The sequence below is a fragment of the Anoplophora glabripennis genome, unplaced genomic scaffold (assembly GCF_000390285.2).
Source record: "Anoplophora glabripennis isolate ALB-LARVAE unplaced genomic scaffold, Agla_2.0 scaffold10, whole genome shotgun sequence".
NCBI classification, from domain to species: Eukaryota; Metazoa; Arthropoda; class Insecta; order Coleoptera; family Cerambycidae; genus Anoplophora; species Anoplophora glabripennis.
In genome coordinates this window covers 958,396-971,755 of record NW_019416481.1, presented here as the reverse complement: position 1 = coordinate 971,755, position 13,360 = coordinate 958,396, and the positions used below count along the sequence as shown (strand labels likewise).

Genomic DNA, 13,360 nt, shown 5'->3' with positions numbered 1-13,360 from the left:
TGTTTTTTTGCAATAACTTTTTTGTTTATTAACCGATTTTAATTTAACAAGTCTCATTTTGTAGATAATTTTACTTCCTACAAGCTGTCTGGGAGTCACTTTTCGCTAAAATTGATGGTTTTCCCTGCAAAGTGAAAAAACTGTTTTCCTCACTTATTTGCTTAAATAGAAAAGTTAGCTAATAAAAGTTTTTGACTCACGAGATGAAAGATGTCTTGTATTATGTTCCTTTAGACAATTTTACAATAATCTCGCGGATAGGACTTTTTTCGAGTTTCTCTTTTATTTTCGCTAATTTTCCTGGTGTACAGCATAATGTTTATTGCATTCACAAAGTATGCTATAAACACAATTATTTTTAATTTTGTAAATCATTATTCGGGTTCGTCTTTGATAAAAAAAAAGTCCGTAAAGTATTAGCTGTTTGAAAAATTGTTCTGTTTGTTACCGATTCTTCTTAATTTTCCCGTTAATACAAGAACATATGGATTATTGTGGATGTAATTTTTCTTTGTGGTCAGGCAGAATTTGTTCTACTTTGTTTGCTTTTTTTGGTTAAACAAATCTATGTATTTTCATAAAAATAACCTTTGATTAATTCTTTCATCGACGCAAAGCATTAATTTTTTTAAAATTTTTCGCAGGATACAAAAAAGATACTGTGTACTTACATCTTACATCACATTTCGATATTTATAGTAGTACTTACTGTACAAGAATGAATTATAAGAGCAATATATTATTTCTACCAGCGGCACTTATACCTGCTTCATTCAAGATTTAGGTCAAGTTTAAAACGTCTATAATCTATGGTGGGCTGGCGCAGCAAAAACTCGCAATTATTTTGAATAAAAACTGTCAATTGTGACACACACTTTTTAGTTTTACATATTTTTTACTATGGCCTTTTACAACTTCATTTTACTCACTTATATATTCACCGTATTTTCGCTCAAGTTGAAGAAGAGCACTGCCGACGCATTGTGCGACGTGTTCCTGTACATGCTGAAATCTATGATCTAGTTTTGTTTTCGTACTATTTTTACACATGTTGTGACGTCGCGAATGGCTCTACCTCAAGGCGAGACAATTTCGATTTCGCAAGCGGACCCGCAGTTTGCCCGTTTTCCCCGAAAAACGACATGGCAGCGGGGCACAGATCTATTATTTATTCAGTAGAGGTCAGTGACAAAGGTATATTTGGACTTGTTGTTTAATTCGACCTCCGGTACAGCGATCTGCCAAGGTCGGAGCCTGTTTTACTGAAGGATTGTTCTGTTCTAGGGCGGCGGGTTCTTGAGGAGGGCCAACCCAGCACACCTGCAAGACGTCTTCAACAAGTACGCCTCCTTCGAGAAAAATGGGGAACGTTACATGACGCCCGAGGATTTCGTCATCAAATACTTGAACTTGTTGGACGAGAAGAAGTACCATCCTGACACCCTGAGGTTGCTAGCTGCCATCGTCGACACCAGCAAGGATGGGCTCATCTCTTACCCGGAGTTCCAGGCTTTTGAAGGGCTGCTGTGTTTTCCGGACGCCTTGTATAAGACGGCTTTCCAGTTGTTTGATACTAACGGAAATGGAATGGTTAGTTTTCGTAAGTATCGCGCTGGCTTGAAATAGTTACATAATGGCAAATATTTTGCAAATATGCTGTTCACCTTGGCCAAGGTCGTTTCGCTTTTTCCTGATGGTGAAATAGTTAATGACTGAACTAATGACTATTTTGAATTTTGATACGCGCAGCATGCAGTAATGATGCCTGGAAAGATATATGCAAAACAAATAATTATTATTAATACCTAGAATTGCTAAAATACGATATTGAAAATCATCACGAACTGTTGTTTTGCACTGATTTTTTTGTTTGTTTGCCTTAAAGTCCATATAATTTTTAAAAATTTAAAAATCGTATTTAATACTTAAAAATATAGAAAATTGTGAAATTCACATTTTTTACTTACATTATGCTTCATACAGAAATAATTCATTCGTATTTTAAAAAGCAATTAAAAAATGCTTTTTTGAATCATGTAGCCATAAGCGGAGGGCAGTTAATTGTTGAATTTGGCACAAACACATTTTTTGTAGGACTTCCTTTTAAAAAATCAGTCCGTAGATTGACAAAGTACTGCAATCACGCACCATTTTGGGGCAGATTCCTGGTTTAGGCTATTGATTATATCTAAAAAAAAAACAGGGTTAAAAGGAACTATGACCTTCAAGCAATTTTATTGCATGAATCGTTCAAAGGGTCATTTTAGATGAAAAAACCGCGGAGTGCTATTAAATTATAGGGTGGAAATTGGAGATAGGGGTGAAAATGCACCCCTTTCAGTTTTTTAATTGTAGCTCGAAAACGAAGCAAAATTTCGGTATGGTTTATAGGAAAAATTTTGTAGAGAATTGAATTTCCCATCGAAATTGCTTATTTGAAAAATTTAAAAGAAAAATTTTATGCAAAAAATCGTTAATAAACAATTTTAAAAAAGTAAAAAATAAGATTTTTTTACTTTTTTGACTCTATTTTTCTAGATTCCCTTCAAAATGATGTGTTTTTAAATATTTTTGGACTAATATTATTGACTGAGTTGTAACTGGTCAAACTTAAATATTTTTTAGATTTTCGTCGTTTTTAATATAAATTAGTCAAAAAAGTAAAAAAAATCAAATTTATTTTTTTTTTCATTTTTAATGTGATGAAAATCCTTGAACGAATCCTTCCCTTTTTGCAAAAAATGAGAAAAACGTATAAGAGTAAACGCGACGAAAAACGAAAAATTGGCTAAGTTTGAGTGGCCATATATCAGTCAATTCTCAATTCTCATCCAAAAATATTATACAACTTTTTTTTTTTTTTGAATGAAATTTTATCCACTTTTTTTATGAAGCAATGCGTATGTATACCTATCTTTACTCAAAAAAAAAACTAGAGGCAAAAAAGTAAAAAAAAATTAAAAAATCGAATTTTTTGCTTTTTTTCAAATTGTTTATTAACGATTTTTTGCATAAAATTTTCCTTTTTGATGGGAAATTCAATTCTCTAAATTATTTTTCCTATGAACTATAGCAAAATTTTGCTTCGTTTTCGAGCTACAACTGAAAGGGGTGCATTTTCACCCCTATCTCAAATTTCCACCCTCTAATTTAATAGCACTCCGGGGTTTTTTCATCTAAAATGATCATTTGAACGATTCATGTAATAAAATATCTTGAAAGTCATAGTTCCTTTTAAAAAGTCCTATAATCAATAGCCTATTACCAATCTTGAAATGTAAGATTTTAGTTTAATTTATTTGAGGATAAACCCAAATTTGAACCTAATAGTATGAACGATTAACTTTTGAGTCTTTTAATATAAATAGCAATTTTAATATAAAAAAACAGTAGGTAATAGTTGATACTGGCTTATCTCGAACTGCCATTTTAGGGCAACACGGATGTGGTCATGGTCAATCTAAGGACTTTATATTTCAATTGCCAATTAATAATAATTTTGTACAAAAAAAAATGAGATTAAAATTTCTTCCATATTGTTTAATTTTTTGATAAAATCTGAAATCAGTTGCATCTGTATGAAGATAAAAAAAATATTTCAATGAATAAACATAATGTTTATTTTGGCATTTGATATGTGTGACCTACAATAATATCACAAAATAAATAAGCAAAATAAATAGTTAAAATACCTACAATTGTTAAAATATATTATTGAAAATCATAACACACTTTTGCTTTGAGCTTATTCTTTCTTTCTTTATTTTAAGATTCATACAAGGTCAAATATTTTACTCATTATGCTAGTAATTAAAAAAAATTAAGTGGTCTGAAAAATTGAGTTACAGAAATGATTGAAAATCATGATTTTCCCAATTTTTTAATATTTTTAATTTCTTTCTTTACTTAGAGCTTCATACATGATCAAGTAATTTTAATCACCGTGTGCCATTTCTGTTAGTGTTTTGTTAGTAATTGAGTCATATGAAATTGGGGCTAGCCATAGGTCGATAAAAATTAAGGGTTCAACTGGGTGTAATAATATTTTTTTAATTTATACTTGTAGGTAGTGTTGCTGTATAAAATAATAAAAAAATTGAATGCTTTGTTTATAAAATTACATTTTGGAATATTTTTGACCAAGTTGTTTGCTAGTGCTTACCTAACAATGTAGAATATAAAAAAAATATCTAAAAATTGTATTAAAAAAAATTAGAATTAGTTTTGCTAAGAAACAATGAACATAATTGTAAGTATCTGAGAAATGGTTGATTTTACGAAATAAATAAGACATTCTCTATGTATTAAATTTTATATTTTACATCCTATAAAAATACAGGGTATCCCATGGTGACGAGACATTAGACACATAGTGACACATTGTCAAATTGGCCATGACCAGAAACACTCCAAAACAATTGAAATAACATGACATTTGTCAAGTTAGTTGTCAAATTATTGATGTGTTTGAATAGTTTTTGCCGAAAATTTAATAAAAATGGCTGGGGATCGTTTAAATTATACTAATGAGGATTATTTTAATTTGTTTGTTGTTTATGCTGTTTTTTTTTTCATAAATAACAAATCAAGTAGTTTCTGAAATATGTCTAATGTATCGTCACCATGGGACACCTGTATATTGAAGGTTCAATCTGGTATTCAAGGTTGGCAACAAAGAATTGCCCTAAAATGACAGGTGAATGCGGCATTTTACCAATCTAAGGACTTTGTTAGTTTTCTACATTATAACTAATAAATAATGATTATATGAAAATAAATAAAATATCAATTAAATTTTCCTGTATATGATGCGTCCAAATTTTTTGTTTCTAGAACATTTTTTTGCACTTCGTCTGCAAGAACAAAGTATAAAAAATATTTTAATGTCAAATTGAACCATTCACTGTCATTCGTCTAGGGCTAATTAGGATTTAAAACATATCTCAGTTTCTAAGGAAACGCCGATGTGAAATTTAAGTAGTACACCCTGTATATTTCAAGAAAACTAACAACAATGTTTAACTACAGAGGAATTCGTTGAGGTGATGAAGAAAACCGACCTGCAAAGGAAGATCCCCTTCAACATGGACTCCCCCTTCATCCAGTTGTATTTCGGGAAAGACAAGAAACGTCTAGTTTCGTACAACGAGTTCAGCCAGTTCCTGCACGATTTCCATGAAGAGTATGCAATTGAAGGTTTTAGGAGAGCAGATAAAGAGGGCACAGGTTTTATTTCTATTTTGGATTTTCAGGAAATCATGATCAGCATCAAGAGTCACTTGCTCACCAAGCAGGTCCAGACGCATCTCATCGAGGTAAGGAACGTTTTAATTTGTTGCCGAGTTTTTGTAAACGTGAGCAATGCAGGCGGCGAGAGAATCGCAGGGCGGGAGCCGCGTCAGTTTCCCTTACTTCATCGCGTTCAACGCCTTGCTGAACAACATGGAGCTGGTGAAGAGGATCTACCTAAACGTGACCAACGGCCATAGGACCCAGGAGGTTAGCAAGGAAGAGTTCATGCACTCGGCGCAGGCGATGTCCCAAATGACCCCCCTGGAAGTGGACATTCTCTTCAACTTGTGTGACGTCCTGCACCAGACAGGGTAAATATCACGACCGTTACGTTAGTAACCCCCCATTCTTAAGACTTTAAATGCATAGAGATAAATTGGCGTTTAACACAAATTGTAAGTAATTGTGTCGTCTATGTATTGAGTGTGGCGGACAATTCATTTTGAATGTTTTTCTTTAATTCTGCTGCTCACGGGAAGTAGATATTTGTACAAAGAGGATAACGGCAGTTGGGATGGGTTCGTGTCTATTTGTTTGACGTAGTGTGGTTTTCGCTTTGATTTCTGATGGATGTTTCGTTTTAGGAGGATCGTGTACAACGATCTGTACGCCATAGCCCCGGAGCAGTACTTTAAGCAGATCACCAATCGCTTGGCTGAAATTCACGCTGTTTCGGTGAGGATGATATTTTTTTCACAAAGAACATTTTCAAAACAGAATCCAAAACTTAGTCATGTAATTTTAAAATTAACAATTATACAGGGAGCAACTTTATAAAGAGATTACTTTTGATAAGTTTGTTTTCCCAAATTTAATTGTGTAAATTGAAATTTTTTTTAACCGTTTTCTTTTCGTAATTTTCATGTCCCAATACTGAACAGGATAGTATAATCTCAAATAGCCTCTCACACTAGTTTCGAGCACATACCAGTTGGGAGCTATGACTTCCATTATTATCAAATGTAATCTTTTTTGATTTGTATTAATGTTTTTTTCATAATATCACAAATTTGACAATGAAGACAGACAAGTTAATTGTTTTGTAAAAGATTATTCTCTTATGCTGCGCAAGACAATTCATTATACTTTAAATTTTACTGTAAAAATTAAACCAACACTGCACTACACAAATTCTATTTTGATTCTAGTAAAAATTATATCGCAATATTACCTACTCGCCTTCTCCTAAACCGATAAACTGAAAGTTAAAATAAATATAATTATGTGAGGTGGTGACATATTTGGCCTTTCTTATTTCGCCATATTAACATTGGCCATTTGTTTTTACGCCTGCCTAATGCCCTGTTGTCATATCTCATCAGGTGAATCGATATTGTGTAGTCCACTTAAACTGGGTTAGTATCAGAAATCGTTGACATTGAGATTGTTGAACTAAACACAGTGCTTTAAAAAATATAGTACTTGAAATGATTCTAAAGGATCTAACCGAAAGTTTTTTTATTATGTACATTTTATATAGTAACAAAGATAATTATTTTCAAACATGAATTAGTTTTACTTACAACATTAGTTATTACTTAATAAATCACGAAAAAATTAATTTTTTTAAAAAACTTGAAAATTTTTTAATGTTTGGCGCTTTGTCCAAATTCATATTAAAAAAAATATATGAAGTTTCAAAGTCACATAAAAGCAATCTGTTTTTACAAAATTATTTTTTATTGCAATTCTGCTTTCTGCTACTTCGTTAGTTTCATAAATAATAACCATGCACATTCGAATACGAGCATCTCGAATTCGGGAGCTGCCAGGTGACGGTGTAGACAAGAGTTCAAGTGTAGTTTGAAAAACAAACTATAATCAGATGTTTATTTGGTTAAAGAAATAAATAATTTCAGCCTAAAAATCTTTAAAAAACTTAACCCTCACTTAAAGTTACATTCTGTATATGTTGGTGTTGTAAGTTTTTAATATACAGGTCATTAACACAGTAAATTAGAAAATGTGGCAAATATTTTTTATAAATGTGCATATCTCGAAACACTCAAAATTGCAAATCTCTTTTGATCCTACAATTTCATTTTTTTTTATCCCATACTTCTCAAAATAAAATTTTGCAAACATCTATTCATTTTAAAATTAAGCCAACCAATAGAGCGAAAAAAGAGTGTTTTTACACTTAAATATTACAGCAAATTTATATTTCCTTTTGAATAATATTTAGTAAATGAAAACCCAGTGATTTCCCCAGCAAACTCGTGAACAATTTTTTTTTAAACAATAAAAACGGCAAGAAAATGACATATTTTTGTTTTTTTTTATAATATCTCGAAAAATAATGATGGAATCATCTTATTCTCAATAGGACTTTGATAGAAAATAAAAAAACCTATAAAATGGTTTTTTGTGCAACCTGATTGGTTCATTTTTTACAGAGAAAGTCTGGAAAAACCTTTTTTCAAAAATTCATAATTCCATCAGATTTGAAGCTGGAAAAACAATCTTGCTGAAAATGACAGATAATAATATGTAGTTTAATCGTGTGCAAGATTATAAATAAATCTCTTTTTGCACAGCGTGACGATTTATCAAAAATTGTCCGATTTAAATTCTGAAAACGGCATCTGAAAGTGGATGACAAAATCTCCAATTTGTATATCTCGGATTTTCGCTTGGGTGGTGGGAAATATGTTAAAAATGCCCTTAAAAGTCGAACGAAACAATCGAATGTACGCTCGAGCCAGAGTCAGGCAGCGAGCGAAGGACTCTGGCTCGAGTGTACTTTCGGGCGACATTCAAGGGCATTTTTAGCATATTTTCCATCACCCAGACGAAAATCCGAGATATACAAATTGGAGAGTTTGTTGTTTACTTTCAGATGCCGTTTTCAGAATTTAAATCGGACCATTTTTGATAAATCGCCACGCTGTGCACAAAAAGACCCTAATTTGTTTATAACGCAACTGTGCAAAAACTGTGTATCGGACAGAAATCATCTTGAGTACGATTAACGACTACATATTATTATCTGTCATTTTCAGTAAGATTGTTTTTCCAACTTCAAATTTGACGAAGTTATGAATTTTTGAAAAAAGGTCTATTTTAGAGGTTTTTCCGGATTTTCTCTGTAAAAAATGAGCCGATCGGGTCGCACAAAAAACGATTTTATAGGTTTTTTTATACTTTACAAAAGTAGGACGATTCCATCATTATTTTTCAAGATATTATAAAAAAACAAAAAAATTTCATTCTTTTGCAGTTTTTATTGTTTAAAAAAAAATTGTTCACGACTTTGCTGGGGAAATCACTTGGGTTTTCATTTTTCAAAAGAAAATACAAATTTGCTATAATTATTAGTAGGTATATTTTAATTCGTGAATTATTTCATTTAATTTTTTATTCATTGTAAATGTTGGAAAGAAAGGCCAATTTTGCACAGACAATGTTTGCTTTGTATTGAACGACTAACTTTAAAAAAAAAGAAGAAAAATTACACTTGGTCTAACTAATAAATTAGGTAAATAAAAAAGTTGTTAATAGTTTTTGTAAAAAATCGGCACCTAAAAGGATCATAACAGTTTTGAATTTGAGGAAGTTATAGTTTTCAAATATATAATTTTTTTTAAGTATTTTGATTTATTTTACTCATTTCGTCAATGGCCTATATGCCAAAAAACACCCTGTATGTTTAATTTCCTCAAAATATTAGTTTGGATACCGTTTTTTAAAAATTGTGTTAAGTGTATGAAAGTTAAGTATTAATTTTTGTGCCAATATTTTAGAGCCCAGAAGACAGAGGTGTTTTCATACAAATTTTAGAAAGTACATATCGTTTCGCCTTGGGTTCTATAGCTGGTGGTAAGTAATACTTTTTATCATTTTATTCACGTGACATCTAATCATTTTGTTATACTAATAAACTTAGGGTGTGGCATGGATAGTTTTTAGTTTTTTAATTTTTTTATAATTATTTTTTGGTACTATTATTATTTGTTCATGTATATATTTTTTTCATATTTTTTCATAAGTGAAAATCGAAACTTGACAGAAATTTATTCCAATAAATTAGAAAAAAATTGACATTTATACACTGTTTGTCATTCTACTCCATGCCAGTCCTTTCATTATTAACATTGCATTAACATTTTTAGGTTTAATATTACAAATATTGGGGTATGGTAAGTACTAAATAAGTACTAACCAATATCACTTCTATTTTTTTTGTTCTATATTTTGACAATGCCCTTTAATTTCCATTAGCAGCATTTAGAAGTGAGAAATAAGCTAGAACCACAAAATTATGGCTGCTAAATGCGGGGTGTTTTAAATTATATCACGACTGCTTGAAGGGGCAATTTTATATGTCACCGTTTTAAATATTGATCATTAAAATTTTCATTTCTATTGTGTATGTCAAAAATTAAGGCGATCGGTAATGAATTTTAGCATGATGTTAAAAATCTGATAGAGTAGCTCAAACATATTAATTTTATTACAAATTTTTGGTACTGTTGAAATGGAAAACATCAAAATATTTATATTCCCTATTGGAAATATCTTTCTTGACTTCAAATTAATCCGTGTGTGACGATGATTTTGTTATTTTGTGTTCTTTAGAGGTCACATATTTTATTTCCTAACAAAAAAAAATACAAGAAAAAGTTTCAAATGATAAAAGTTGTAGTATTTTAAGAGAAACCGATATACTGGTGACCTTGGATTTGATGACCTTAAGTTATAAGATCAAAATTTGATGCTCTATCAATTGCTGGCATAAAAATAAATTGTTTCATTTAATATTTTCAAGTTGATCTTGGTTTGACCTTGAAACAAAGTCAAGGTTAATTCCAAGTTCACCAGCATATTGGTTCCTTGATATTCCAGATCAAAATACCACCAAGATATTTTCCTATAATTGTACATTTCTCGTTCTAATAAGCAAAGGAGGAAAGTCAATTAGGCCCCATCATTTTTGGTCAAAAAAAGAAAATTTTTTTATTATTTATATCCAATAACAATCGACTCTACCCCAAACGGGACCTTCCTCCTCCTCCCTAGTCAGGATCAAAGGTCAATTAGAGGTCAGACTGAGAAAAAGTACATTAAATCAAAGAATCTCGCAAATTAGGTTTATTGGGTCGCTGAGTCCGAATCGGAGGTTAGTTTGTCTGTATCAGGCCAGTTTAAGGTTGTTTCAAGGTCATTGCAAGGTCAAATTTAGAAAAAGCCGAGCAATCAAGTCCAACCACCTGTTTTACAGGATTTTGGAATCGCTGAGTTCGAATCTGATGTCAGTTTGTCTGATCAGGTTATTTGAAGGTCGTCTCAAGGTCGTTTCAAGGTCAAGTTGAGAAAAGCCAAACGATTTATCGCCGTTATATATAAAATATAGTGCATCAATCAGAATTGCCCTTGCAAGTGCTAGGATACTTTATTTGATCCTTTTTCTCTACACGGCTTTTAATATGGTCAATAATATTCGGCGTTAAATATCAAAACAATCTTTTTTTTAGCTGTGGGAGCGACGGCAGTTTACCCGATAGATTTAGTAAAGACCCGCATGCAAAATCAGAGAACAGGCTCGTTCATTGGTGAACTGATGTACAGGAATAGTTTCGATTGCTTCAAGAAAGTCATTAGGCACGAGGGCGTTTTGGGACTTTACCGAGGTCTGTTGCCCCAGTTGATGGGCGTGGCCCCCGAGAAAGCCATCAAACTTACGGTAAGTGGTCAGATAAGATCAACGAATGTCGAAAGGGACCTTAAATTCGTTTATTTCAGGTAAATGATCTAGTAAGGGACAAATTGATGGATAAAAAGGGAAATATTCCACTGTACGGTGAAATTCTTGCTGGTGCGTGTGTAAGTAAAATAAATTTCGTTTGCATGATGTCCCGATTTATATCTGCACAGGTGGGGCCAGTTTCGACACGTTTGGAAGGTTTTTTTGTAGTGTAAAGTAGTTACGATGTTGTGTGTTCCATTTTTTAAACAATCAATTGATAAAGATCACTTCATGATATTTTGACTCATTTAAGAAATTTGTCATTGTTAGTTCTTCCTGTGGTATTTAAAAATGTTTACGTTTATTTATGCTAAGGCCTTGTACATCATTAAATTGGGACACACTGTATGTTTAACAACCTTTTTTTACGATTCATGTGATTTTAGGCCGGCGGATCGCAAGTCGTCTTCACCAACCCCTTGGAGATAGTGAAAATCCGCCTACAAGTGGCAGGCGAAATAGCTGGCGGGGCGAAAGTCCGAGCCTGGACGGTCGTAAAAGAACTAGGTTTGTTTGGACTATACAAGGGCGCCAAAGCCTGCTTACTCCGAGACGTACCGTTCAGTGCTATCTACTTCCCCGCTTATGCCCACACCAAGGCTAAATTTGCGGACGAGAACGGCTACAACAGCCCCATCACCCTTTTGGTCGCTGGTGCGATCGCGGGTATCCCCGCTGCGTCCCTCGTGACCCCTGCCGATGTCATCAAGACCAGGTTGCAGGTGGTGGCGAGGGCAGGTCAGACGACGTACAGCGGTGTTTTGGACGCCACGAGGAAAATCTATGCGGAGGAGGGCTTCCGAGCCTTTTGGAAAGGAGCGATAGGTGAGTGGGATGTTTAGAATATGCACGGTTTAAACGTTTGGTAATAATTTTTTAAGTTTCGTAAGCATTTCGAGCAGGGCGGTATTCTGCTTAAATTTAAACTGTTCATGGTTTAATTTCGTTGCTATTTTATTTACTTTGGATTAATTTGCTGCTGAAGTGGCTGAGTGGAACATACGCGTCCCTAACTACAATTTATTCATTCCTTAGATTTTTTGTGTTGCACTCTACTTTTGATAATCAGCAACATTAAATTGTATTTTGACTTTTTTTTAAAATATTTTGTTCTCTTATAATTTTATTTTATCATATTTTTTCTCTCTTTAATATTTGCAAACACTTAATAAATTTAATATTAAAAAAAGTAAAATAAGTAATTAATTTTAAGCTTTTAATCATTTTTTTTTCAGCTCGTGTGTTCAGGTCCTCACCACAGTTTGGTGTGACCCTGGTGACTTACGAACTGTTACAAAGATATTTGTACATCGACTTTGGAGGAACGTAAGTATACGATTTAATAAAGTAAATTACCGCCGATACTTTTATGTGAGAATTGATTACGCCTTTGTTTCCAGTCGTCCTTCAGGTTCGGAGTTAAAGGTGGCGACGATAGGGGACGGAAAGAGGCCGCAGAACCCGGACCACATAGGGGGCTACTCGGTGTCTATTCCCATTTTCTCAGGAATCGAAACTAAGTTCGGTTTAAGCCTGCCGAAATTCAGCGTCGCGCAAACGTCTTAAGATCCCCCCATCTTAGTCAGTTTAGGTTTTAAATTTGCTTCTCTGCCGTAAATTGTTAAATTTATGAAAATTTTATTGTACATATTACGCGACGTAGGATAGGACTATTGTCTGTTATTGTCAAATATACACGGTACTTTATTAATTTATCCAGGAGCTGTGATATCCTGTTTTTATTTTGCATTTCGCGGAAAGGTATTTTTTGTGATGGAGGTTTTATTTTTTTTTCCGAACGCGCTGTATAAAATACGCCGCATCCTCGACCTATTCTATCAAAGTAAGGTGTACACAATTCCAATTATGATTTCATCGAGACTTTGATGCTGCCAATACACAGAATCACCTGCCAATGCTTATTCGTGGACACCTAGATGATACTGATCCTTTTTCCTGTCATTTTTATGATTTTGAAGAATAATAAACATGTAAAAAATGAAATTTGATTTTATTATACCTTTCACTTTTCAGGTTGAAGTTGTTTTTAAATCGTTTAATCTCGTACGGTTGTAATTAATATAAAAAATATTTATATACAGGGTGATCACTTTTAAGGTGTATATTGTAGAATCAACTAAACTAGAAAAGATACAGTGTCGATCACATTAAAAACAGAGTAGAGCAATTTTGTGTCATTTAAGACTATAAAAAAGATTCAAAGGTAAGTCTAAGCATTTTTTAAATAGTTTGAAAAAATTGAGCATCTTTTATATAAATCGTGTGCTTCACCTGTTAGAAGTCAAAACTTTCATTTCTTTT

At 32.7% G+C, this 13,360-nt stretch overlaps 1 protein-coding gene across 3 annotated transcripts in view; it reads left to right on the top strand.

Annotated features, from left to right (window-relative positions):
• The window catches only part of LOC108903840 (calcium-binding mitochondrial carrier protein Aralar1), an 18,555-nt gene extending 5,513 nt beyond the window's left edge, over nucleotides 1-13,042 (top strand). For 2 of the 3 annotated variants that reach the window (XM_018706158.2, XM_018706174.2), the window contains exons 2-11: nucleotides 1,285-1,600; nucleotides 5,029-5,315; nucleotides 5,368-5,603; nucleotides 5,877-5,967; nucleotides 9,036-9,111; nucleotides 10,767-10,975; nucleotides 11,035-11,115; nucleotides 11,425-11,863; nucleotides 12,274-12,364; nucleotides 12,439-13,042. In XM_018706158.2, the coding sequence (XP_018561674.1) occupies nucleotides 1,285-1,600; nucleotides 5,029-5,315; nucleotides 5,368-5,603; nucleotides 5,877-5,967; nucleotides 9,036-9,111; nucleotides 10,767-10,975; nucleotides 11,035-11,115; nucleotides 11,425-11,863; nucleotides 12,274-12,364; nucleotides 12,439-12,604 (1,992 nt within the window). In that variant the 3' untranslated portion in view covers nucleotides 12,605-13,042. Of the gene's footprint in view, nucleotides 1-1,104; nucleotides 1,182-1,284; nucleotides 1,601-5,028; nucleotides 5,316-5,367; nucleotides 5,604-5,876; nucleotides 5,968-9,035; nucleotides 9,112-10,766; nucleotides 10,976-11,034; nucleotides 11,116-11,424; nucleotides 11,864-12,273; nucleotides 12,365-12,438 lie in introns of those variants that run through there. The other variant, XM_018706166.1, reaches the window with a different exon arrangement.
• Nucleotides 13,043-13,360: the final 318 nt, after the last annotated feature.